The sequence below is a fragment of the Hypanus sabinus genome, chromosome 18 (genome assembly GCF_030144855.1).
Source record: "Hypanus sabinus isolate sHypSab1 chromosome 18, sHypSab1.hap1, whole genome shotgun sequence".
NCBI classification, from domain to species: Eukaryota; Metazoa; Chordata; class Chondrichthyes; order Myliobatiformes; family Dasyatidae; genus Hypanus; species Hypanus sabinus.
This window is the reverse complement of record NC_082723.1, coordinates 22590408-22617495: the sequence shown is the minus strand read 5'-3', so window position 1 is coordinate 22617495 and position 27088 is coordinate 22590408. Positions and strand designations below refer to the sequence as shown.

At 44.7% G+C, this 27088-nt stretch overlaps 1 protein-coding gene across 4 annotated transcripts in view; it reads left to right on the top strand.

Annotated features, from left to right (window-relative positions):
* Nucleotides 1-27088, top strand: part of ralgps1 (Ral GEF with PH domain and SH3 binding motif 1) — a 733240-nt gene that overhangs the window by 682212 nt on the left and 23940 nt on the right. For 3 of the 4 annotated variants that reach the window (XM_059993857.1, XM_059993858.1, XM_059993860.1), the window contains 3 exons: nucleotides 1138-1218; nucleotides 14882-14987; nucleotides 21188-21280. In XM_059993857.1, coding sequence (XP_059849840.1) covers nucleotides 1138-1218; nucleotides 14882-14987; nucleotides 21188-21280 — 280 coding nt within the window. The remainder of the gene's footprint in view (nucleotides 1-1137; nucleotides 1219-14881; nucleotides 14988-21187; nucleotides 21281-27088) is intronic. The other variant, XM_059993861.1, reaches the window with a different exon arrangement.

Genomic DNA, 27088 nt, shown 5'->3' with positions numbered 1-27088 from the left:
GGACATGGTGAGCAAGCTGAGCTTTTCTCCTTGGAGTCAAGGAGAAAATGAGAATGAGAAAAGGAGAGGATGAGAAGTAACTTGATAGAGTTGTACAAGATGATACGAAGCATAGATTGAGTGGACAGCAGGAAACTTTTTCCCAGGGCAAAAATGGCTAATATCAGAGGACATAATTTTAAGGCAATTGGAGGAAAGTGATGGCAGGATTTATTTATTTATTTATTTTACAGATAGTGGTGGGTGCATGGAACATACTGCCAGAGATGGTGGCAGAGGCAGATACATTACAGACACTTAAGGGAGTTCGAGATAGGCTCAAGGATGAATGCAAAATGGAGGGCTACGTAGGAGGGAAGCTCAGATTGATCTCGGAACAGGTTAAAAGGATGACACAATGTTATGAGCCAAAAGGCTAATACTGTGTTGTATTGTTCTACTGTATGTTCTACGTCCTTATAAAAGTTTATAAAATCAGGTAAGGCATGGATGATCACCGTAATTTCCCCAGGGTAGGAGAATCTAAAATAAGAGGACATTGATTTAAGGTAAGAAGGATAAGATTTAAAGGGGACCTGATGGGTAATTTTTCCACATAGAGAGTGTTGGGAATGTGGAATGAGCTTCCAGGAAGAAGTGGCAGAGGTGGGTACAATTTCAACTGTTAAGAGAGATTTGGACAAGTACATGGATAGGAAAGGTTGAGAGGGATATGGGCTGAATATAGGACCAGCTTAGGTAGGCAGCTTAGGTTGATCAGAAAGGACGGGTGGCACTGAAGGGGCTGCTTCTATATTGTAAAACTTTGACTCCAGGGGGTCAACCTACACTTGAGGGGCTGGGACAGTGCAACAAGTGAAAGGGTTTTTCAATCACTGAGACAGAATCAACACATATGCTCTCTTTTGAGGGTGCATCTGTCAGGAGCAGGAAGATTTAGATTTTAGTTTTACACTCCCTCCCCCTCTCGTTGCCTGCATTGCTGATTTCAATGCCAGTTCCATAGAGAACTTCGCATATACCAGTATCGAATTTAGGCTGGCTGCTGAGAGTTGCATTGCTGACGTGTTGTGCTTCTGTGACTGTCTTTCTGGGGATTGTGCTGAATGCAGGACTCACATTTAAATTTGCAAACAGGAATCGTTTGTATGCAACGCTAGGCCCGAACTGGCGGGTTTCTGTAAGGAATTCCCCAAGGAACCGAAGCAGTATTAACAGGTATAGTAAGGTGGCCAGGTCATTCATTTCACCAGGTGAAAAGGTCGGTGATCCTGCACTGACTTTGTGGGTCTGCATGCCTCCATCCTGAATCTCATTCATCATCTTCTCAGCTGAAACTGAACAAGCACTAACCTTAATACTTTGCATACGGGCAGATCCAGCTAACTCCTAGAATCTTTTGGAACTTCAAGAACCACGTGCAAGCTCCAATTCGCAGTGGGTTCTGGCTGTTGTAAAATTTTATTGTCCAGATCTGAAAATCCAAATCTGGCTTGAGCTTTACTGGCATTCCACTCACTCTGCTCCCACCATGAGGTGAATCACTTCAAAAGTCAATGAACAATCCCGCCAAGTTCCCACTCTGCATCTGCCTGAATGATGACTAGTCCTCATTTCAGACCTCCTCTGCTTTCTGCTCTGATATGGCACTGGGATGTTTTGAGCTGAGTACAAAACTGGCAATAACCCTGGAATAATCATACCTCCTCAAGCACAGTGATTATCTCTAGAATGAGAGCTCCTCAAAGGATATTTTCTCTCCATTCTAATGGCTTGGTTTAGACCCCCCCCCCCCCCCCAGCCCCACTTTGTAAAACCTCAATTTGCTTAAGATTACTGAGCTCAAAACATCGATCAGTAATAGACTCATGAGACTGACCTCAAGAGAATAAATTATTATGAATGCTGGAACTATTCAGAAGGTCCACAGGGATCAGCTAACCTTGAGGACAGTCACGGTGTCTGATATCACTAATAATATATACTGTTGAATTGATGAACATTCTGATAGTCACTCTTTCTACTGATTACATTTATAAGTCCCTATTCCACGTGAAAATCTGAATTAAGGACAAAAATTGCTGGAAACCAGTTCAATCTGCAGAAAAAGGAATCACGTTGGACTTGGCGTTTGAGGCCTGAGACCCATAATCCGGACTGGGAAAAGGCTGATCTAACAAAAGGTCACGTCTCCGAATAGATAACTCAGTTTCCTTCTCCACAGATGCAGCCCGGCCGCTGAGTGTTTCCAGCAGTTGTTGTTTCTGTTGCACATTGTTAACTTCATTTGGTTTGTTGGAAATAACTTATAACTGCTGTTTAAGGAGCCCTGCAGACAGTATATATTATTTGTTATATATTTATTTCACTCCTGTTTTGCTGGCAACTCATCTGTACCATTGTGTGAACCATACATTTGAACACCCAGTGCTCCACCAAATTAGCCATGGTGAGCGTGAAAGTGTGATAAAGCCTATTGCAGTTGTGTTATTAAATTCACAAGATATATGTCAGGATTATGACTTAATTATCTTTTATTAAATAACAACATGAGGATACACCACTTACATCAAAGTTCTATTCCCCCCCACCCCCCGCGCATCTGGCAGCAACCTTGCCATTTCGTCTGTTTTACAAAACTAAGTTGCTAGCTCAACACTCAACCCAGCACAGATGGAACGTGTGCAAGGAGCAGCCTGGATTCGAACCCAGGACCCCCCGGCCTGAAGTCCAGTGTGGATGCCACTACACCACCAGAACAGACATTGAGTCAGAGGTCCTGCTTTAAGCTTCAGAATGCAGAGGACACCTTGAAAAGATGATTGAAGCAGGCAGTGTCTTTAGACTCTGGGTAAAGTTTTTGATTAAATAACTTCTCATTAATTTGATATTTTTTGAGAAGAAGAAAAGTGAATGTTTTGGTTGCTTTAAAATATCAACTGGACTGTAAAGCTCCATGTCATTGGCAATAGAGTTATCTGGCGGAAGCCAATGATAATTGCCAATACTTCTTTATTCACTGCCATCATCAAGATGTAGTGCTGCACCATCGGCTGCCCAAGGTTTCATGTTGTTTTACATTCGGGCTTTAGGATCGGGGTGTTGGTTCATTCACTGCAGAAATATTCACGTCTTGAATACCTCGCTCTCTTGCTGTTGACTCTCCACCTTGTACAAGGGGTTCAGCTTGTTGTGAAAACCTACCGAGGTCCCTAATGCTCTTCAAGGTGGGAAATCTGCTGTCCTTCCCCTTGTCAATGCGTGACTCTAAAATACTATTGTGGTTGACTCTTAACCTTAGTTCCAGGACAAAGGAGGATAGACGATAAATGTCAGTGACGTCTCTACTGTCCAATAGTTAATAGGCATCTGTTAGTCTTGTGAGACCATGGATTTGTGCCTTAGAGGGTTGTATGGGAGACTGGCAGTTGCCTAAGCTGCAGGCCTTCCCCTCTCCACGCCACCGATGTTGTCCAAGGGAAGGGCACTAGGACCCAAGCAGCTTGGCACCAGTGTCGTCGCAGAGCAGTGTGTTGTTAAATGCCTTGCTCGAGGACACAAACACGCTGCCTCAGCTGAGGCTCGAACCAGTGACCTTCAGGTTACAAGTCCAATGCCTTATCCACTAGGTCATGCACCAAGTGTCTACACAAGTGCAATCAAAAGAACCTTTCTTTGCTATCATATCCATATCCAAAGGTCTTCATCCAGTGGGACTAGTCATTGGGAATCCCCTATACCCACTGATCAAATCTGCATGCTAAGTGCACACAGTGAGTAGTAGCATTTTGGCTTTGTTTCTCCCTGCCCTTATTCTTCCTTGCCTCCTTATCCCAGAGTGGCATTCCCAATGGGGTGTTCTGCCTGGAGTCTACAGCACTATTCCACCTGCAGCTGCTCAATGCTCACAAAATGCTGGAGGGACTCAGCAGACCAAGCATGGGAAATTGGGACTCGATGGGTGGGTATGTGGTCAGCATGCACTCGAAGGGCCAAAGGGACTGTATCCGAGCTGTGTTGCTCTGTGATTCAAAGTTGGGGAGGAACTCTGCAAGTCAGGCAGCATCTATGGAGGAGAATAAGCAGTTGACGTTTCAGGCCGAGGCCCTTGATCAGGACTGGAAGGGGGGGGGGGGCAGACACCACAATTGAAAGATGGGGCAAGGGAGAGGAGTGCTGTGACTGTCAACAAAGTCACAGGAGAGCCACCAAGGCTAATGGATATAGAAGTCTTCATTCAGCAAAACAAGCAGCAGGCGTCATATTCGAGACACACTTGGAAGAAGAGACCTACCTGACCCCATATTACATGATATTTTAATATGCTAATGATCAGCAAATTGTCTTGTTATCATTAGTTATAATGTATCTACAATACTTCCTTTGAATTCTGTATAATTTTCAAACACCTCCGTCTTCACACCCACTGCTAATCCCCGCTGACTCTGGACTGCATTCATGTGTATGCAGACATCTGAGGTCAAATGAAGTGCTTCTTTGTTTGCAATCAACCCCAAAATGCAGCTCCAGGAAGACCTTGTTCAGAGCTGCACTTAAAATTCAATCTACAATCTGTGTTCAGGTCTGAAGTCTGGCTGGTGTGAAAATTAGTATTTGCTATATACGATAACTCCAGAATACATTCTAACGGAGTACAAGCTGGCAGGTGAAAGGTGAGATCATGTGGGGGGGGGGGGGGGAAGTGAGTAGGTGTGGTAGACAGGATGACCCCACCTACACACCATCCCTCTCAGCCAATCAGCCCCCACATGTCACCCACCTTCCCTTCCCCTGGTTTCACCTAACACTTGCCAGCTTGTACTACAACCCCTTCCCCCACCTTCTTATTCTGGCTTTTTCCCATCAGGCCCCCCCCAACCCTTTCCAGTCCCGATGAAGGGTCTTGACCCAAAACATCAGCTGTTTATTTCCCTCCCGGGATTCTGCCTGACCTGCTGAGTTCCTCCAGCACTTAGTGTGTGTCGTTCGAGCGTTCTGGCATCGGCAGAATCTCGTGTTTATGATTTGCTGCCCCTCTGCAAAGTCCTTTCATGGAATGCCTACCCTAAACTTGCAGCCCTGAAGACTGGTCTCAGCCCAAAACACCTCCATCGGTGCTGCCTGACCTGCTGAGTTCCTGCAGCATTCTGTGCAGGTTGCTCAAGGTTTCCAGTGTCTTCAGAACCTCGTGTGCTTGATTCAGTGGGCATGCTCCTTGTCAGATTCTCTTTCCTCTGGGTGTTTGTCTCACTGGGCCACAAGGGGTTAATATAGTCTCTCTGCTTCCCTTCCGTTTCCTCGCGCAGGAAGTCCATGTGACTCGGAGCCAACTAAAACAGATTCAAATGCATCACTTTATCCACTTGTCGAACAGATTGACAATTTGACTGGATTTCTCACCAGTATACAGTGGACAGGATGATGCAAGACACTAAACTGTTTTTGCTCAGCTTAAGTAAGCTGAATTAATCATTTTAAATCAGCTGAATGCTGGCTTGGCAGCACATCAGTTAGCATTGCATTGCTAGAATGTCAACTGTAAGATCAGGGTTCAATTCACACCACTCGTTCTCCCCGTGACCGTGAGGCTTTCCTATGGGTGCTCCCGTTTCCTTCTACATTCCAAAGATGTCTGGGTTAGGGTTGGTGAGCTGTGGGCATGCTATGTTGGAGCCGGCAGGGTGCTGACACTTATGAACTGCCCCCGACACAAGGATCCTCAACCGTTTTTATGCCGTGGAGCCTCACCATTAACTGAGGGGTCCATGGATCGCAGGTTGGGAACTCCTGCCCCAGCAAAATCCTCAGACTGCGTTGGTCGTTGATGTCAACGGCACATTTCACTGTATGTTTTGACGTACATGTAAGGCTAATCTTTTAGAGATCATCATCCATAAAAATCCACTGTGGATTTGGAGGGAGATGCGACAAGGTGAAGAATGGGGCAGGGATGGTCCAGAGTCCGAAGAAATGCATTGATGGGCCATCCGGGGTAGAAGATGAGGGGACCATCTCTGATGACCTGTTACTGCTTTATTGCCAGTTTGCCACTTCTACACTAAGCAATGTTGCAGTTAACATCAACACTTCTTCAGCAGCAATGCAAACTGCATCTTTCAGCAAATTATGCATGAAAGAATGCCTTTGTTTACTGCGTTGCTTTTTAAATGCCAAACCCTGAAGTAAATAACTTCAACATCATCCATCAATGTAACCAAAGTTTGTTCATACTAACAGTGGGAACAATTATGCAGTAAATGCATTCCAGATGTGTTTTTATGTTAAGTTAAATGACTGAACATTTTATTGTCAGTGGGAGACTCCAGATTATAGTATGCCTTCTCTCACCAGTAGTTTGTGGAACACTGAATTTTGAAAGGCATGATAGATGTGGCGAGGATGAGACTGTGCAGCAACGCCTTCCCCTTTTCTCCCCCTTTCCAGGTGAATGTTCGGGATGCCACAGCATTCATTGGAAGTGGAGCTTTGGACTGTCTTTATCTCATGAGCCTCTTCACTAAAGAGGACTGGCTTAGCTCTGTCTTGGTGCTATTGGTATGACTTCGCAGTGAGGAAGTTAGCAGATGTGGTTGCTGTGTCACAATGCTGATAACTCTTCACTGGCAGGGATTCCTAAAAGGCCTAGGCAGTGTGGACATGGAGACAATAGGGAAGTAGACTAGCATCAAGAGGGCACAGCCTCAGAATAGAGGGACATCCCTTTAGAACAGAGATGAGGAGGAACTTCTTCAACCAGAGAGTGGTGAATCTGTGGAATTGGTTGCCATGAATGCCTGTGGAGCCAAGTTGTTTGGGTATATTTAAACCAGAGGCTCTTAATTAGTAAGGGTATCAAAGGTTCTGAAGAAAAGACAAGAGAATTGGGTTGGGGGGGAGAATAAGTGAGTGGAATAGACTTGATGGGCTGAATGGCCTAACTCTGTTCCTATGTCTTATGGAAACCAGTTAGCGAGTTAATGTGCCTTGGTGTACAGATTAAATGGAAAGCCAGATGGTGGAAATGGCTAATATCAGGGGGCATAATTTTAGGGAATAGAGGGATGTCAGAATTAAGTTTTGTTTTTACATAGAGATTGATGAGTACTGGAACACCCTGTCAAGGGTAGTGCTGGAGACAGACACATTAGGGATATTAAGAAACTTTTAGATAGGCACATGGGTTATAGAAAAATAGAGTGCTATGGAGGAGGGAAGGGTTAGATTGATATTAATTAAAAGACCAGCACAACTTAATGGGTGAAGGGCCTATGTGCTGCAGTGTTCTTTTTTCAATAAGGTCCACTAAATGATAACCGTTCTAAGACTTTAAAGTCTGCTTTCATTGAAGGATCCAGGCACTTTATTGTTCCAAGGTACATCGCAGCCAAATTAGATCACCATTCTCTCATTATGGGGACCGACCAAGTGGATGTAGGAGGAAGGGAAGACCAGATGTTTCATCAGAAGTTTGTATCGAGCTGCATTATAGGCACATCAATTATTGACAAAAGTTAACTATTTTAAAATGTCCTGGAAAGCATTTCTGAAGGAGCTCACTTAAAAAGCAAAGCAATATTGAACTTGGGAGCGTTCTGGATTCTTGAAAAGGAGACCGAGGCAGTGGAATAATTGCAAACTGAAGTTCAAAGTAAATTTATTATTGAAATACATATATATTACTGTTTCTCATTGAAGCCTACTTAATGGCGAAAGGCTAGTGGATGTGGAAAGTATGTTTCCTATAATGGGGGAGCCTAGGACCAGAGGGCACAGCCTCAGAACAAAAGGATGTCCCTTTAGAACAGAACAGAGATGAGGAGGAATTTTTTGAGCCTGAGGGTTAGCCAGGAGTTCCATGGGCTCACCATTCCATATGAAGCAGTTTCTCCTCAATTCCATAGTTGATTGATTCTTGATGATACACATTTCCTTGTTCTTGGTTTCCCCATCTGGTCCATGTCAAATCCTGTCAGTCTTAGGAAAAACACGATGAAATCTGCAGATGCTGGAAATTCAACCAACAACACACACAAATTGCTGGTGGAACGCAGCAGACCAGGCAGCACCCATAGGGAGAAGCGATGTCGACGTTTCGGGCCGAGACCCTTCATCAGGACTAACCGAAAGGAAAGATAGTAAGAGATTTGAAAGTAGTGGAGGGAGGGGGAAATGCGAAATGATAGGAGAAGACCGGAGGGGGTAGGGTGAAGCTAAGAGCTGGAAAGGTGATTGGCGAAAGTGATACAGAGCTAGAGAAGGGAAAGGATCATGGGACGGGAGGCCTCAGGAGAAAGAAAGGGGAAGGGGGGAGCATCAGAGGGAGATGGAGAACAGGCAGGGTGATGGGCAGAGAGAGAGAGGAAAAAAACGAACAACTAAATATGTCAGGGATGGGGTAAGAAAGGGAGGAGGGGCATTAACAGAAGTTAGAGAAGTCAATGTTCATGCCATCAGGTTGGAGGCTACCCAGCTGGTATATAAGGTGTTGTTCCTCCAACCTGAGTGTGGATTCATCTTGACAGTAGAGGAGGCCATGGATAGACATATCAGAATGGGAATTGGACGTGGAATTAATCTTAGGAAATCTCCAATAGATCACTCCTGTCTCTTCTACCACCAACTTCTCCAACCCTTCCTGCTGACTGTTATCTGAGGGCAGGGGTGAGAAGAGGCAACTCACAGGTCAGTGAGTGAGATTTAAAAAGGAGCGTCTGTGGGCTTCCAGCATTTTTCAGTGTCCCGTTCAAATCAAGAGCACGAGAGAGGGTCGATGAGTGAGATTTGAAAATCACATTCATGGGCTTTCAGCATTTTCCAGCAGCCCAGGCCAAATCATGATTTATTTGCAAGGGTAAGTAAGAATAAGGCAGGGTCAAGCGGAGCGGCCATTGTGTGAGTGGACCAGTGTTAGAGGGGGAGGCTTTGGCTCCTCAGGCTTCAGCAAGAACAGGCTTGGGCGAGGTAGATATCTGGTAAATCTCTTCTTCATTCTTCATCTGTTAGCGCAGTGAGAATGTCTCCAGGGGCTGTGTTGTGTTCTTTGTGTGAGATGTGGGAATTCTGGGAGGCCTGCAACCTCCCGGAGAACCAGGTGCATCGAGCCGCAGCTCCTCGGGGAATGTGTTAAGGAATTGGAGCTGCAGCTCAATGACTTATACAGGGAAACTGAGGAGGGGGTAGACAGGAGTTACAGGGAGGTAGTCACCCATAGGTTGCAGGAGGCTGGTTCCTAGGTGACTGTCAGAAGAATGAAAGGGAATGGGCAGCCAATGCAGGGCACCCCTGTGGCTGCTCCCCTCAATACTAGGTATACCGTTTTGGATATGGTTGGGGGGGTGGTGGAGGTGACCTACCGGGGAGAGTCACAGCAGCCTGAGTTTGGTGTTGTGGCTCAGAAGGGAAGGAGGGAGAAGAGGATTGCAGTAATCATTGTTAGAGAAGTAGACACGAGATTCTGTGGACGCGATAGAGACTCCCATATGATACATTGCCTACCAGGTCCCAGGGTCAGGGAGCCCTGCATTGGCTGCCCATTCCCTTTCATTCTTCTGACAGTCACCTAGGAACCAGCAGTTTACAAAATAAGGTAGATGATCTTGTAGTGCAGTTAGAGATGAACAGGTATGACGTTGTGGGCATCACTGAGTCGTGGCTGAAAGAAGATAATAGTTGGGAGTTTAACATCCAAGGATACACCTTGTATCAAAAGAACCAGGCAGAAAGGCAGAACTGGGTGGGAGGCTCTGCTGGTAAAAAATGAAATTAAATCCTTAGAAAGAGGTGACATAGTATTGGAAGATGAAGAATCCTTATGGGTAGAGTAAGAAACTGCAAGGGTAAAAGGACTGATGGGAGTTATTTACTGCAGCTAGGACATGGGCTACAAATTGCAATGGGAGATAGAAAACACATGTCAAAATTTGTACTGGGGGATTTCAAAACACAGGTAGACGGAAAATCATAACGATGCTGCATCCCAAGAGAGAGAATTTGTAAAATGCCCATCAGTTGGCTTTTTAGGGAGCTCGTGGTTGAGCCCGCTGGAGGAATGCAGACAGACAGGCAGACTTTACTGATCCTGAAGGAAACTGGGTTTCGTTACAGTCGCACCAACCAAGCGTAGTATAGAAATATAGCAATATAGAACCATAAATAATTAAATAATAATAAGTTAATCATGCCAAGTGGAGATAAGTCCAGGACCAGCCTATTGGCTCAGGGTGTCTGACACTCCGAGGGAGGGGTTGTAAAGTTTGATGGCCACAGGCAGGAATGATGCTCAGTGTTGCATCTCGGTGGAATGAGTCTCTGGCTGAACGTACTCCTGTGCCTAACCAGTACATTATGGAGTGGATGGGAGTCATTGTCCAAGATGGCATGCAACTTGGACAGCATCCTCTTTTCAGACACCACCGTCAGAGAGTCCAGTTCCACCCCCACACCATCACTGGCCTTACAAATGAGTTTGTTGATTCTGTTGGTGTCTGCTACCCTCAGCCTGCTGCCCCAGCACACAACAGCAAACATGAATCAGCTATTGGTTGTTGTATAATGAATCGGATTGGATTAGGCAGTTTAAGGTACAGGAACCCTTAGGAAACACTGATAACACTGCAGTTTGAGAAGGAGAAGCAAAATGTATCAGTCAGATGTATCAGTATTAGTGGAGAAAAGTATTTCACAGAGGCATGAGAGAGGAGCTGGACTAAGTTGATTGGAAGGGGCACTAGCAGAGGCTGGATTTTCTGGGAGTAATTTGGAAGGCACTAGATAGATGCATCCTACAGCAGACGATGTATTCTAAAGGCGAGATGTCACACCTGTGGCTACCAGGGAAGTCAAAGCCAACGTACGAGGGGTGATTGATAAGTTCGTGGCCTAAGGTAGAAGGAGTCAATTTTAGAAAAACTAGCACATTTATTTTTCAACATCGTCCCCTCCTACATGCACACACTTAGTCCAGCGGTCGTGGAGCATACGGATCTTGGACCTCCAGGAAGTGTCCACAGCAGGGGTGATTGATAAGTTTGTGGCCTAAGGTAGAAGGAGATGTTATACAGCTCTCGTTACGTGCACATGTAGTTCAACTCTTTGAGTGCTTTTGCAGGAAGTTTGAAGTTAGTAAGTGATCTCCCTCTACTGGAGGCCACGAACTTATCAATCACCCCTGCTGTGGACCACTTCTGGAGGTCCGAGACACCGACTTCTACAAAGAAGGATCCGTATGCTCCACGACCGCTGGACTAAGTGTGTCAATGTCGGAGGGGACTATGTTGAAAAATAAATGTGCTAGATTTTCTAAAATTGACTCCTACCTTATGCCACGAACTTATCAATCACCCCTCGCAAAAGCAAGATATAGGGTATATAAAAGAGCAAAAGTTGGTGGGAAGTTAGGGGATTGGGGAACTTTTAAAAACCAATGGAAGGCAACTAAAAAAAGGCATGAAGTAAAAGGTGAAGGTAAGCTAGCAAATAATATCAAAGAGGATACCAAAAATTATTTTAGATATATAAAGAGTAAAAGAGAGAGGAGAGTAGATATCGGACCCATGGAAAATTATGCTGGAGGGATGGTAATGGGGGACAAGGAAATGGTGGGTGAACTGAATAAGTATTTTGCATCAGTCTTCACTATGGAGAACACTAGCAGCATGCCAGAAGTTCAAGAGTGTCAGGGGCAGAAGTGAGTGCAGTTGATTTTACTAGGGAGAAGGTGCTTGGGATGCTGAAAGGTCTGAAGGTAGGTAAGTCACTTGGACCAGGTGAACTACACCCCAGGGTTCTGAGAGAGGTAGCTGAAGAGATTGTGGAGGCATCAGTTTGTGGACTGGAAAATTGCAAATGTCGCTGCACTCTTCAAGAAAGAAGGGAGGCAGAAGAAAGGAAATTATAAGCCAGTTAACCTAACTTCAGTGGTTGGGAAGATGTTGAGTTGATTGTTGAAGATGGGGTTTCGAGGAACTTGGAGGTTGTCAGGACACTGAAGCAGGGATCCAGTTGCAGATCAAATACTGTGTGCACTGTGATATTTACTGAGTAGCAACTCCAGGGGGGCAACAAAGTCAGTGTCAAAGTTCAGGCAGAGATCAAAACATCCGGAGAAATCAAAAAAACAGAAATGGGAAACAGGCAAAGTCAATATTCAGACGGACAGAGTACAGATATGAATGCTGAAAAGGCTCAAGAAAACTCACTGGTACAATCTGGCAACAAACGGGTGAAAACACAGGACTGAAATACACTGAGCAATAAACAGAGAGGCGGATGATAGGTGGAGCACAATGAGACACAGGAAGCTGCAATACAGGTAATAATGAGAAACAGGTGAGAGCCAGAGTACTCAGTGATACAGGGGTCGGAGTCGAGCAGGAGTGGGGACAGGAGCACGTGGCAATACAAAACCACAGACTGACAGATAGGAGAGACACACAAAAAGACAGAGTTTAACTGGAGGTACTGATAGAGGTACATGATAAAATAGACCGTAGTCAGCATGGTTTCATTAAGGGAAAGTCTTGCCTGACAAATCTATTGGAATTTTTTGAGGAGAATGAGGGGAAATTTGATATACAAAATTATGAGGGGTAGAAATAAGTTAAATGCAAGTAGGTTTTTAAACTGAGGTTCAGCGAGACTAGAACTAGAGGTCATGAGTTAAGGATGAAATGTGAAAAGTTTAAGGGGAACCTGTGGGGGAGCCTCTTCACTCAGAAGCCGATGAGAGTGTGGAGCGAGCTGCTAGTGGAAGTGGTGGATATGAGTTTGATTTCAACATTTAAGAGAAAATTAAATAATATTAAAGTACAATACATGGATGGAGCTATGGTCCAGGTACAGGTCAGGCAGAATAATAGTTCAGCATGAACTAGATGGGTCAAAGGGCCTGTTTCTGTGCTGTAGTGTACTATTACTCTATGACATTTTTGGTTGTTCCTCTTCAAACTCCCTTTACCCCCTGAGCAGTATATCCTGACGTCTCTCTAGTTCCTGTGAGCCATTAGGCATGGCAGTCATTTAAAGAATCATTCTTTAAATATCTTCCAGCAACCTCTCCTGGCAGTCCATCAATAACGCCTTTTCCAAGGGTTCCATGCTCTTTTAATTCTATCCTCTAGACCAAGTTGATTATTATAATTGTGAGTTCTTGACGGAAGGGAATTCGGACTGATATCTTTTTGCGTTTTATTTTGTGAAGAACAGCTTTTGCTGTTTTAGAGGTCTGTTTGTCTGATAAAATTCATATAAAAATTGGACAGTTCTTTCCCTCATTCTTCCCTGTCCCTTAACATTTTTACAGTACTCTAATGTCAACACTGAGTAAAACCTCACCCCTTCTTCAAGTAGTGATATCATGAGACAGAAGATGAACTACATTAATGTCAAGCAAGCCTTTTTAACTCCACTGTAGTCGAGGCCAGAGTTTTGTTAACCAAGGAAACCAACAGACCAAACACAAATATTGTGGCACAGAAATGGGAAAGAAAATCAAACACACATGTTCTGAAAGAGATCAGTAGTAAAGTAATTCCCAAAAATGTATCCGTTGATGGGAGACAGAGACCATAACACATTGGAGCAGAATTAGGCCCAACAAGTCTGCTCCACCATTCCGTCATGGTTAATCCTCATCCATCTCAGCCCCACTCTCCTGTCTTCTCCCTGGAACCGCTAGCACTGTTACTAAACAAAATCTTGTTAAAACACCCATTAACTTGGACTCCATAGCTACCTGTGGCAATGAATTCCCCAGATTCACCACTCTCTGGCAAAAGAAATTTCTCCTCATCTCTATTCTAAAGGGACATCCTTGTGTTCTGAAGCTATACCCTCTTGTCCTAGTCTCTTCCACATTAACCCTATCTAGGCCTTTCAATATTCAATAGGATTCAATGAGAAACCACCCCACCCCCCAAACTCTAGCGAATATAGGCCCGGAGCCATCAAACACTCATGTGTCCGTAGGACATATCTTTCCTTGGGCCATATGCCTCCCCTACTGTGAATTGCTGTGTTCTTGGACAGAACAACTCTTTTGGGCACACTGTGGTGCTCTGGCCACCAAATCGGAATATTGCTCAAATTAATTTCTAACGAAGTCCCACGGTGGAAGTCTACGGTGGGGGTTGATGATTGGGATGCTGATTTTTGTGCGCTGGGGGTGGGGGTGGGTTTGATGATTCTCTCTGAACAACTTTCATATTCTTTCTTTGCTTCATGGCTATCTGGAGAAAACGAATCTCAGAGTTGTACATGGATACATGCGTTGATAATCAATAAACCTTTGAAGGGGATGGATTCAGAGGGCTCTGCCAGCCAATGGGCCGTATTCTCAGTGGGACTACCAGAGGTCCCACCGCTCCAAGGGTATTGCCCAAATGAGCATTTGCCGAAGTCCTGCTGGGGAAGTCTGTAAGGGGACGGATTCGCATGGCCCTGCCAGAGATTGCCTTAAGCTGCAGTGACAGGAAGAAGAGATGGATGCCGGTGCGAGGAATCAGGCAAGGATTGGAGCCCACCAGTGAAGCAAAGATCTGGCGCAGTGCAAAGCCAAAAAGGGAGCCAACAATTCATAAGTTCAATCCACAGTCTGAGAACTTGTAATGTTGTTGACGTCCAACCCGACCATCACTATCAGGGAACTCATTCCATTTCGAGCAACACACAACGTATACCCATTCAGCCTTACATTTGCTTCCTGCCAACGTGCATCTCTTTCTGTAAATACCTGAACATAAAGCACAGTTTTATATAAGGAGCCTGGCCAATTTGACTTGATGCCTCACAGTGAGTGGCCTGTAGTCAGGGTGACTGTGCTCTGCGGTTTGGGTCCATTCTATACTGATGGTCTTTGCACTGACTGCCTTCCTTCTCTCGTCAGTCCAACAGACCCATGCAGCTACCACTTAAGTGGTACCAATGGAGCCATCACTATCGAAGGACCATTGAGAAGGAAAACACTGCTGAAGGAAGGCAAGAAGCCAGCAGTAAGTAATCAATAGATTGTTTATTAGTTTCATTTGTTTGGACTTCTTCGTTCTGTTTTTTTTGTGCTTGGCTGTATTTTACTGCTGTCTTATATGTGCTCTGTGTGCCTTGTGCTTTGTATGACCTTTGGTACTGAGTTTTGCACCTTGGTCCCAGAGTAATGCTGTTTCATTTGGCTATCTTCATGATTCAGTGATTCAGGAACAACTTCTCCCCCTCTGCCATCAGATTTCTGAATGGACATTGACCCCACTGAGTTGCTGCCACATGACTGGCTGAATATACATTTGCAGTAACAAGCAGGTGTACAGGTGTACCTATTTAAGTGGCCACCAAGTGTTTGTTTAATCACAAACATGAGAAAATCTGCAGATGCTAGAAATCCAAGCAACACACACACTAAATGCTGGAGGAACTCAGCAGGCCAGGCAGCATCTATGGAAAAGAGTACAGTCGACGTTTCGAGCCAAAACCCTTCTTAGCTTCTGGAATATTATTCACCTTGATACCGGCATTATAATTGGGTTTCTACCTCAACAATAGAAATTAAAACAGGCAGAGAAGTATTAATGAAAGCAGAGCAGTTCAGCACTTCAGCTAGGACGGAGCCTGGTGCTGAATTAATGTCAGGAACATTGGGGCAGCTGCTCCCTCTTGTGTTAATTTCTAAAGCAACCAGCTGCACATCATCCTGTGTTTCCTAATATTTACAGTCAGTTCATCACTCCAGATACTCGTACTTCCTTTGATGACCCTACCAACTCATGGGTGCCACGATAACCTAGCAGTTAGCGTGACGCTGTTACAGCTCGGGGCTTCGGAGGTCAGAGTTCGATTCTGAAGTCATCTGTACATCCTTCCCATGGCATGTGTGGGCTTTCTCTGGGTCCTCTGGTTTCCTCCCACAGTCCAAAGACCTAGGAATATAGGTAATTGTAAACTGTCCCATCATTAGGCTAGGGTTATATCGGGGGTTGCTGGGTGGTGCAGCTCGAAGGGCCAGTAATGCGTATTCCACGTTGTATCAAAATTAATAGATAAATAAACAAACAAACAAATTAACTCAAGGCAGGTAAGCGAAGGCCTAGAGGGAAGAGTACTGGTCTTTTGAATGACGTCCAAGTCTTCAAAGATTAAGGCACATTGTCAATTTGACGTCATGTTAAGAATTTTTAATGCAAGTTAATTGGACAAGCACATCAGAAAAATAATTACCAGAAGATCATTAATCTTATTTACTAGATATGCAGTTATCAAGTTTGTTAGAACACGTACTCCATTCCACAAATGTCGACTGTTTATTCCTCTCTGTGTTTGCTGCTTAAGTTGCTATGAGTTCCTCCAGCATTTTGTGTGTGCTACTCAAGGTTTCAAGTATCTGCAGAATCTCTTGTGCTTATGATCCATGGGATCTCTTGTGTTTCTGCTCCAGTGCAAACGGGCAACATTGTTGTTAACGATCTTGTATAAAGCGTTGGTAAGCTAAACTTCCAAATTCAAAATACATTTATTATCTGAGTATGTTCTCAAACAATTATCTCAGGTTGTAATAAATATATTTTGAGTCTTTGAATTTGAATTTTGAATACTATACAGCCTTGAGATACATCTTACAGGCAGCCACTAAACAAAGAATCCCAAATGAACACATTTAAAATGACCATCAAGTACCTAATGTGCAGAAAAAAATCGAGTCATGCAAACAATAAAAAGAAGCAAATAACATTAGCGCCTAACGTGTCCAAACCTTGGTTTAAACATAGAAACATAGAAAATAGGTGCAGGAGTAGGCCATTCGGCCCTTTGAGCCTGCATCGCCATTCAGTATGATCATGGCTGATCATCCAACTCAGAACCCTGAAACTGCCTTCTCTCCATACCCCCTGATCCCTTTAGCCACAAGGGCCATATCCTCACTCTCAGACCCAGGCTGAGGTTATTGCAGCATCTCTGTTGGGCACAATATAGGAAGGATGTGGAAGCTTTGGAGAGGTTACAGAAGGAGTTTATCAGGATGTTAACTAGATTATAAAATATTAGCTATGAAGAGAGGTTGGACAAATGTGGGTTGTTTTTTCGGGAGCTTCAGAGGCCGAGGGGAGAGCTGATCGAAATTTACAAAATTATGGACGGCTTTTGTCCTTGGAGTGAAGGGGGATAAGGGTTGGCTTGATAGAGGTGTACAAGGTAACAAGAGGCACAGATCTCACAGGTCAGCCAGAGTCATTTTCGCAGGATGGAAACAGCTAACACGAGGGGGCATAATTTTAAAGTATAGGGGGATGTCAGAGGTAAGTTTATTTTACACAGAGTGATGAATACTGAAACGCTCTGCCAGCAGTGGTGGTGGAAACGGCAGCGGGCATTCAGAAACTCTTAGATTCTATCAAGGATGATAGAAAAATGGAATAGGAAAGGGTTAGCTCGATTTTAGAGTAGGTTAAAAGATCGGCACAACATTGTGGACAGAAGGGCCGGTACTGTGTTGTTATGTTCTATGTTCGTAAGATAGGATAAGCTACAAGAAGGATGTGAAGGCTTTGGAGAGGGTGTAGTGGAAGACCAGGATGTTATCCCGATTCTAGAATATTAGCTAAAAGGAGAGAGGTTGGTTCAAATTTGAGTTGTTTTCTCCAGAGTATCAGAGGCTAGAAGAGGGGCATGATATTAGTTTATAAAATGATGAGATCCTTTGTAGATCAAGCTCAACCGTGGATCTTGCATCCCAGCTACTCGATATGCAAGCCAGTGCGGTATGATATAGAGAGCAAGCTGTTACCTATGTAGCTGACGAATCCAAAGGACCAGCAGAGGCTGATACAGTTTGGCACTAGTGGCGTCGCATGAGTTGTCAGTCAGCAATGAACTCAACGTAGGACCGCTTTAGGGACTCCAGCTCCAGATTTTTCCTTGAGGTTTACTCCCAAAGCCTTCCCCATGAGTGGGTATTGCTACAAGGCAGCGGAGGTTTGAGATCGGAGTTTTCTTTCTCCTAGATGAGCTGCCGACCACGGCAGATGAGCCGCATCTGCCCAAAGTGACTGGCGTTAAGGCACCAGTAATCTACCTTTGGCTCTTCCCCTTTCAGTAGAAACAGTTCCAGTGGGCTTAGTAGCTAAGAGACACGCGAAAGCCAGGAGCAAGACTTGGATGGCAGAGGCAATTTGAGACATACACGATAGGGAGCATTTAATAGGTAGTGGGAGCCCATCCTCACTACCACCCCCGGCTATGACACTCTTAAGAAACCGTAACATTATGAGAGGTATAAGAACGAGCAGACAGCCAGAGTCTCTTTGCCAGGGTACTAGTGAAGTGGGAAAGTTTAAGGGAAATGTGTGGGGTAAATTATTTTGCACAGGGTTAGTAGGTGCCAGGTTTGCGCTGCCAGGGGAGCTGTCAGAACAGCACAATAGTGGCTTTTAAGGGGCACTTAGGCAGAGACATGAACTTGAAGAGAACAGATTGATCTGCAGCATACGTAGGCAGGTGGGATTAGTTTCTTCTGCCATCATGATCAGAGGCAGCATCATGAATCAAAATTGGAATTGGGTTTATTGTCACTGACATATGTCATGAAATATGCTGTTTTGTGGTGGCAGTACAGTGCAAAAAATGTTTAAAAATACTATATAATAAATATAAAAAAATAATTAAGTAGTGGCAAAAAGAGAGTAGAATACTGAGGTTGAGTTCATAGATTCATGGTCCATTCGTAAATCTGACGGCAGAGGGGAAGTATCTATTCATAAACATTTAGTGGGGGTCTTCAGGCTTCTGTACCTCTTCCCCAATGGTTAGAGAAGAGGGCATATCTTGGATGGTCACGGTCCTTAATGATGGATGCAGCCTTCTTGAGGCATCAAATTTTGAAGACCATGTTGGAGTTGGCTGTTTCTGACCCTCTGCAGCATTTTTCTGATCCTGTGCATTGGCCCCTCCATTCCGGACAGTGATCCAACAAGTCATATACTCTGTCATATCTGTCATATAGTCATATTTGCTGGAGTCTCCTCAAACTCCTAATGAACAATTACCAAGATGTTATAGAGTGGAAGGTCCGTGTGCTGAACTGATCCATATTTTATTATAAGATTAAATATGTGATGGATTGATATTCTGAATTGGACCATTTTAAACCAGGTGGTTTACGTTCTTGGGGTGGCAGGGTGGAGATACGTCTCGACCAAAGGACGAGTAAAGTACTCCTTCCCTCTGCTAGCTTACATCATCCTTGGACAAGAAGTAGTATCTGCTTAGCCCCCCCCCCCCCCCCCCCCCACCACGATCAGGGTCACGTGAAGCCATTGGCAGCAGCTGGAGCACATCACATGTCCTGGTTATGTGACCACTGACACCAGGCAGACAATCTCTGGAGAGTATTGATAATGGCTGGGGTCACCCGTCTTGTAAAAACACTGCCCAGTAGAATGCAATGGCAAACCACTTCTGCAGAAAAATTTGCCAAATACAATCATGGTCATGGAAAGACCACGATCACCCACGTCATATGAAATAGCACGTAATGATGATGAAGATGAATTATATTCTACGCTCTAACCTCATTCCATCCTTATGCATCAGACACTTTTCCTAAAGGAAGGCTGTAGTTGAATATCTAAAACGTTGAGAATTCTGGAAAAAGCAGACAAGAAAAATCCATTTCCTTCAGCAAATGGGTAAAGATGTGCAGAGGGCAATAAGTTCAAGGGTTTTATTTCCATCCAGATGGTGATGGTTTTACCCTCTTTGTGTTAAAGACTGGTGGAAACAGAACCAAACCCTCCCCCTTGTGAATTGCATTCATAGGGTACTTGGATGGACTAATTAGATTACTATCTGAGAGCCAGGCAGTGAGACAATGCTGGGTAGCCCTGGTATGCTGGCCTGGAAGTGATGCCCGAAAGGTCTCCTCAAACACCTTAAAATCCCATGATCATTGAGGATCCTGGGGACGTCCCCCTCCCACTTCTCAACCTTTCTATGCCATCGACCAATCCCATTTAGCAAGGGATCTGTGGGCCCCAGGTTGGGAACCCCTGGCCTAGGGGGAATGCCACCAGTCTGGTTTTCAGATAGGTCCAAGATGGGGCTCCGGTCCAGGTCCAGGTTGGGCTCTCTAGTGTGGGTCGAGAAACTGAGAGGGATGCATGGGGTTCAAGATGTTAACACAAGATACTATGGTGGCTGGAATTGAACACAAAGGGTCAGCCATCGTCAATGGAGAGAAATGTCAGTGTTTTCAATCCACACTGAGAGTCAGCTGGTATAATGAGGGGAAGGAGTGGAGTAAGAGCCTGGATTCATGTGAGGGGAGGCAACAGGCAGATGGAGGGGGTGGGGAGTGGGAAAAGTGACAGAAGCTAAGAGGTGACAGATGGAGGCAACAAAGGGCTGCAAATGGTGGAATCTGATTGGATAGGGGGTGGAGCATGGAACCAAGTGAAGGTGTTGGAATTGGCTTATTATTGTCACAGGTATCAAGATACAGTAAAAAGTTTTTCTTGCACACCTGTTCAATTCATTACATGGTTCGTTGAGGTAGAACAAGATAAAACAGTAACAGAATGCAGAATAAAGTGTAACAGCGACAGGGAAAGTGCAGGGCAGGTGAACAATAAAGTTTATAGTAAGGTAGATTGTGAGTATGAAAGGTCCATTCAAGAGTCTGATAATAGCAGGGTAGAAGCTGTCTCTTACCCCCCCCCCCCCCATCCGGTGTAGGGGGAAGACAGAGTGTCCAGGGTGGCTATCTTTCATTTTGCTGAGGCAGTGAGAAATGTAGATGGAGTCCGTGTTTGGGAGGCTGCTCTTCATGAAGAGCTGAGCTGTGTCCATGCAGAGCGGTTGCTGTTATGCATTCAGACAAATTGCTTTCTATGGTGCACTGATAACAATTGATAAGGGGTGATAGGGCAGGCAAAATTTCATTAGCCTCCTGAAGAAGTGGAGATGTTGCTGAGTTTCCCTGACCGTGATATCAATGTGGTTGGACCAGGACAGGCTATTGGTGATGTTCACTCCTAGGAACTTGAAGCTCTCTGTCTCAGACACAGAAGCAAATGGAAACTGTGGAGGGGTAGGTAGTAGATGACTGGGGTGCACCCTGCACACTGTCAGCTAGGAGTCATAGTGCTTGTTTGCATAGCCGTGTCATTTGTTTCATTTTAACATTGAAGAACTTTCTGTTTCCTCCCAGTTGTCATCATGGACCCGCTACTGGCTCATTCTCTCGGGATCAATTCTGCTGTACTACACCGCGAAGTCACTGAGAGCCTCTGAGAGGAAACACGTGAGTAATCCCCAACGAATACTCAATGATCAAATATGATGGCAGAAGATAGTATTAATGGTAAGACTCGTGGCAGTGTTGATGATCAGAGGGGTCTTGGGGTCCAAGTCCATAGGACACTCAGAGCAGCTGCACAGGTTGATTCTGTGGTTAAGAAGGCGTATGGTATATTGGCCTTCATCAATCGTGGAAATGAATTCACAAGCCGAGGGGTAATGTTGCAACTATACATGACCCTGGTCAGACCCCACTTGAAGTTCTGGTCGCCTCGCAACAGGAAGGATGTGGAAGCTATAGAAAGGGTGCAGAGGAGATTTACAAGGATGTTGCCTGGATTGGGGAGCATACCTTATGGAAACAGGTTGAGTGAACTCAGCCTTTTCTCCTTGGAGCGATGGAGGATGAGAGGTGACCTGATAGAGGTGTACAAGATGATGAGAGGCATTGATTGTGTGGATAGTCAGAGGCTTTTTCCCAGGGCTGAAATGGTTGCCACAGGAGGGCACAGGTTTAAGGTGCTGGGGAGTAGGTACAGAGGAGATGTCAGGGGGTAAGCTTTTGACACAGAGAGTGGTTAGTGCGTGGAATGGGCTGCCAGCAACGATGGCGGAGGCGGATACGATGGTGGAGTCTCTTTTAAGAGACTTTTGGATAGGTACATGGAGCTCAGAAAAATAGAGGGCTATAGGTAAACCTAGTATTTTCTAAGCTAGGGACATGTTCGGCACAACTTTGTGGGCTGCAGGGCCTGTATTGTGCTGTAGGGTTTTCTATGTTTCTCTCATGGTCCGTGCAGCCTTTCACGTCAGAATGTCAAATATGATCATTTACCTCTAAGTTTATAGGACTCTGTAGCAGATATAGTATCATTAAGAACCCTCAGTCCATTGTTGTGGATCTGTAGATCTCTGATAATCTTTGGAACTTTGGTGGTGCTGGACAAGCCAATTTTCCAGACTTTTGGAAATTGCTCCTGCTAACATCACAATATACTTTTGAAGGGTCTCAGTGCAAAAGGTCAACTATTCATTCCTCTCCATAGATGTTGCCTAACCTGCTGATTTCTCCCGGCATTTTGTGTGTGTTACTGTGGAATTCTGGCATCTACAGAACCTCTGGTGTTTACATCTTGGTTTTTTTACAATGTTATACAGTAGTTAGTATTCTAAATTTTTCCAGAGAACCCTGCGAATTTAAAGGGAGTGGGTAATAAACAAGCACCAAGAGTGAAAGGTGAAATATTTAAGAGGAACCCGAGAGGGAACTTCTTCACTCAGAGGTTGGTGAGAGTGTGGAATGAGTGCTCATGGAAATGGTGCATGTGTGTTTGACCGCAACGTTTCTGAAAATTTTGGATAGATACACGGATGGGAGAGGTATGGAGGGCTATGGGACAATGAGACAAGGCAGAATAACAGTTTGGCATGGACTAGATGGGCCAAAGGGCATGTTTTGGTGCTGAAATACTCTATGATTATGACACTCTGGATAGCTACATCTGAATACCCTGGATCCTGCCCTATCCTCACCCAGCCTTCTGACATTCAGAACTCCAGTTGAAGGACCATTAGGATTTTCCAACACAATCAGATGTCAGATAATTGGATTTTTTGGGAATGTTGCTTCGCATGGAATAGTTGGGATGGAAGATGCATGTCATGGTGAGCTGGCCAGTCTGAGAGCACACATTTTGACGAAGCAACTTTCCTCTGGAGGAAACTCAAGCGATCACAGAGGGAATTTACAAACTCCTTACAGACCCCATTTACTGATTTTTATTTATTTATTAAGATGTAATGTGGACTAGGCCCTTACAGCCCTTTGAGCCACACCATCCAGCAACCCCGATTTAACCCTAGTCTAATGGTGGAATGATTTGCAATGACCCATTCACTTTCTAACTGATACGTCTTTTGACTCTGGGAGGAAACCAGAGCACCCAGAGGAAATCTGTGCATTCCACAGGGAAGATGTACAGACTCCTTGTGGAAGTTGTCAGATTTTAACTCCGAACTCCAAGCCTCCAAGCTGTAATAGCTTTGTGCTAACTGCTACACTACCGTGGTGCCCACGCGGGCACTGTAAGGCTTACACTAACCACTCTGCTGTAATGTCACCCTAAGAAAAGCACATGGTGAAAGGGAAGGCATACACAAGATGAGATGGATGACAGAAATCTGAAATAAAACTAGAAAATTTTGGAAGTACAGAAGGGGAAATGTGGATATTACCCATATCTAAAGAAAGCCCGTGCAATCCAAGGCCAACATCCCTGCCAACAATAATTTCTGACAAAGCTTGAGTTTACCATTTATTAAGTGTTTCATGTACCATTTGATGGTCTGCTTAAACTCCTAATGGCTTTGCGTATGTTTCAGTTTAGAGTTAATTGATCACTGGGTTTTAGCCCTTCATTGAGAATGGAATGGCATGTCATTTGGATGTGGCCTGGCTTGCTGTTTCTGATAGGAAATCTTATGCTTGAGATCACAACCATTCCGGCTACAAATTGCATTGCATTGCCAGAGACAGCCGTTTTGAATTTTGGAAATTGTCTCTCCACAGAGACTTAGATACAGTGCTCACCATCATCTTCTGGGAGAATATATTCTCGAAGGAAAGATTTCAGGATGTATTCAAAGCTTCCGTGAGGATCATTACCACTGATTGATAAGAATCTCTGACCCATGATGGCTCAAAGTGGGGAAGAGGCTTTCTGTCAGTGCTTCCAGTTGAACTCTGTCTTTTTGTGTGTTTTCCCCCGAGCTGTCGGTCTGTGGTTTTGTATTGCCATGTGCTCCTGTCCCCACTCCTGCTCTACTCCGACCCCTGTATCACTGAGTACTCCGTCTCTCACCTGTTTCTCATTGTTACCTGTTTTGCTGCCACCTGGGTCTCATTGTGCTCCACCTATCATCTGCCTCTCTGTTTATTGCTCAGTGTATTTCAGTCCTGTGTTTTCACCTGTTTGTTGCCTTAACGCTAACTGCTCCTCCACCTATATTTGTATCATTGGCAAATTTAGCCACAAATCCATTAATACTGTAGTCCAAATCATTGACGTACATCGTAAAGAGCAGCGGTCCTGACACCAACGCCTGTGGAGCTCCAGCCAGCCAGAATAGGATCCCTTTATTCCCACTCTGTTTTCTGTGGACCAGCCAATGCTCCGCCCACTCTAGTAACTTCCCTGTAATTCCATGGGTTCTTATCTTGCTAAGCAGCCTCACATGCAGCACCTTGTCAAAGGCCTTCTGAAAATCCAGGTATACCATGTCTACTGCATCTCATTTGTCTACTCTGCTTGTAATTTCCTCAAAGAATTGCAGTAGGTTTGTCAGGCAGGATTTTCCTTTCAGGAAGCCATGTTGGCTTTGGCCTATTTTGTCATGTGCCTCCAGGTACTCTGTAATCTCATCCCTAACAATCGATTCCAACAACTTCCCAACCACTGATGTCAGGCTAACAAGTCTATAGTTTCCTTTCTGCTGCCTCCCAACCTTCTTAAATAGCCACCTGGGTCTGCAATTTTCCAATCATCCAGTACAATGCCAGAATCTATCAATTCTTTAAAGATCATCGTTAATGCCTCCACAATCTCTCCAGCTACTTCCTTCAGAACCCAAGGGTACATTCCAACAGGTCCAGGAGATTTTTCTACCCTCAGACCACTAAGCTTCCTGAGCACCTTCTCAGTTGTAATTTTCACTGCACAAACTGCACTCTTGAAGGTCTGGTACACTGCAGTCATCTTCCACTTTGAAGACTGATGCAAAATATGCTTTCAGTTCCTCTGCCATCTCTGTATCTCTCATTACAATATCTCCAGCGTCATTTTGTATTGGTCCTATATCTATACCTGACTCTCTTTTACCCTTTATATACTTAAAAAGCTTTTAGTATCTTCTTTGATATTAGTCGCCAGCTCCCTCTCATAATTCATCTTTTCCTTCCGAATGACCTTCTTAGTTTCCTTCTGCAAGTTTTTAAAAGCTCCCCAATCCTCTATCTTCCCACTAGCTCTGGCTTCCTTGTATGCCCATTCTTTTGCTTTTAGAACATAGAACAGTACAGCACAGTACAGGCCCTTCAGCCCACAATGTTGTGCCAACCCTTAAACCCTGCCTCCCATATAACCCCCCACCCTAAATTCCTCCATATACCTGTCTAGTAGTCACTAATTTCACTAATGTATCTGCCTCCACCACTGACTCAGACAGTGCATTCCACGCACCAACCACTCTGAGTAAAAAACCTTCCTCTAATATCCCCCTTTGAACTTCCCACCCCTTACCTTAAAGCCATGTCCTCTTGTATTGAACAGTGTTGCCCTGGAGAAGAGGCGCTGGCTGTCCACTCTATCTATTCCTCTTAATATCTTGTATACCTCTATCATGTCTCCTCTCATCCTCCTTCTCTCCAAACAGTAAAGCCCTAGCTCCCTTAATCTCTGATCATAATGCATACTCTCTAAACCAGGCAGCATACTGGTAAACCTCCTCTGTACCCTTTCCAATGCTTCCACATCCTTCCTATAGTGAGGCGACCAGAATTGAACACAGTACTCCAAATTTGGCCTAACCAGAGTTTTATAGAGCTGCGTCATTACTTCGCGACTCTTCAACTCTATCCCTCAACTTATGAAAGCACCCCATAAGCTTTCTTAACTACCCTATCTACCTGTGAGGCAACTTTCAAATCCCTCTGCTCCTCCACACTACCAAGTATCCTGCCATTTACTTTGTACTCTGCCTTGGAGTTTGTCCTTCCAAAGTGTACCACCTCACACTTCTCTGGGTTGAACTCCATCTGCCACTTCTCAGCCCACTTCTGCATCCTATCTATGTCTCTCTGCAATCTTCGACAATCCTCTACACTATCCACAACACCAACCTTTGAGTCATCTGCAAACTTGCCAACCCACTCTTCTACCCCCACATCCAGGTCGTTAATAAAAATCAAAAATCACAAAAAGTAGAAGTCCCAGAACAGATCCTTGTGGGACACCACTAGTCACAACCCTCCAATCCAAATGTACTCCCTCCACCATGACCCTCTGCTTTCTGCAGGCAAGCCAATTCTTCATCCACCTGGCCAAACTTCCCTGGATCCCGTGCCTTCTGACTTTCTGAATAAGCCTACCATGTGGAACCTTGTCAAATGCCTTACTAAAATCCATGTAGATCACATCCACTGCACTACCCTCATCTATATGCCTGGTCACCTCCTCAAAGAACTCTGTCAGGCTTGTTAGGCACGATCTGCCCTTCACAAAGCTATGCTGACTGTCCCTGATCAGACCATGATTCTCTAAATGTCCATAGATACTACCTCTAAGAATCTTTTCCAACAGCTTTCCTACCACAGATGTAAGGCTCACTGGTCTATAATTACCCGTTCCATCCCTATTACCTTTTTTGAACAAGGAGACAACATTCGCCTCCCTCCAATCCTCCGGTACCATTCCCGTGGACAACGAGGAAATAAAGATCCTAGCCAGAGGCTCAGCAATCTCTTCCCTCGCCTCGTGGAGCAGCCTGGGGAATATTCCATCAGGCCCCGGGGACTTATCCATCCTAATGTATTTTAACAACTCCAACACCTCTTCTCCCTTAATATCAACATGCTCCAGAACATCAACCTCACTCATATTGTCCTCACCATCAAGTTCCCTCTCATTGGTGAATACTGAAGAGAAGTATTCATTGAGGACCTCGCTCACTTCCACAGCCTCCAAGCACATCTTCCCACTTTTATCTCTAGTCGGTCCTACCTTCACTCCTGTCATCCTTTTGTTCTTCACATAAT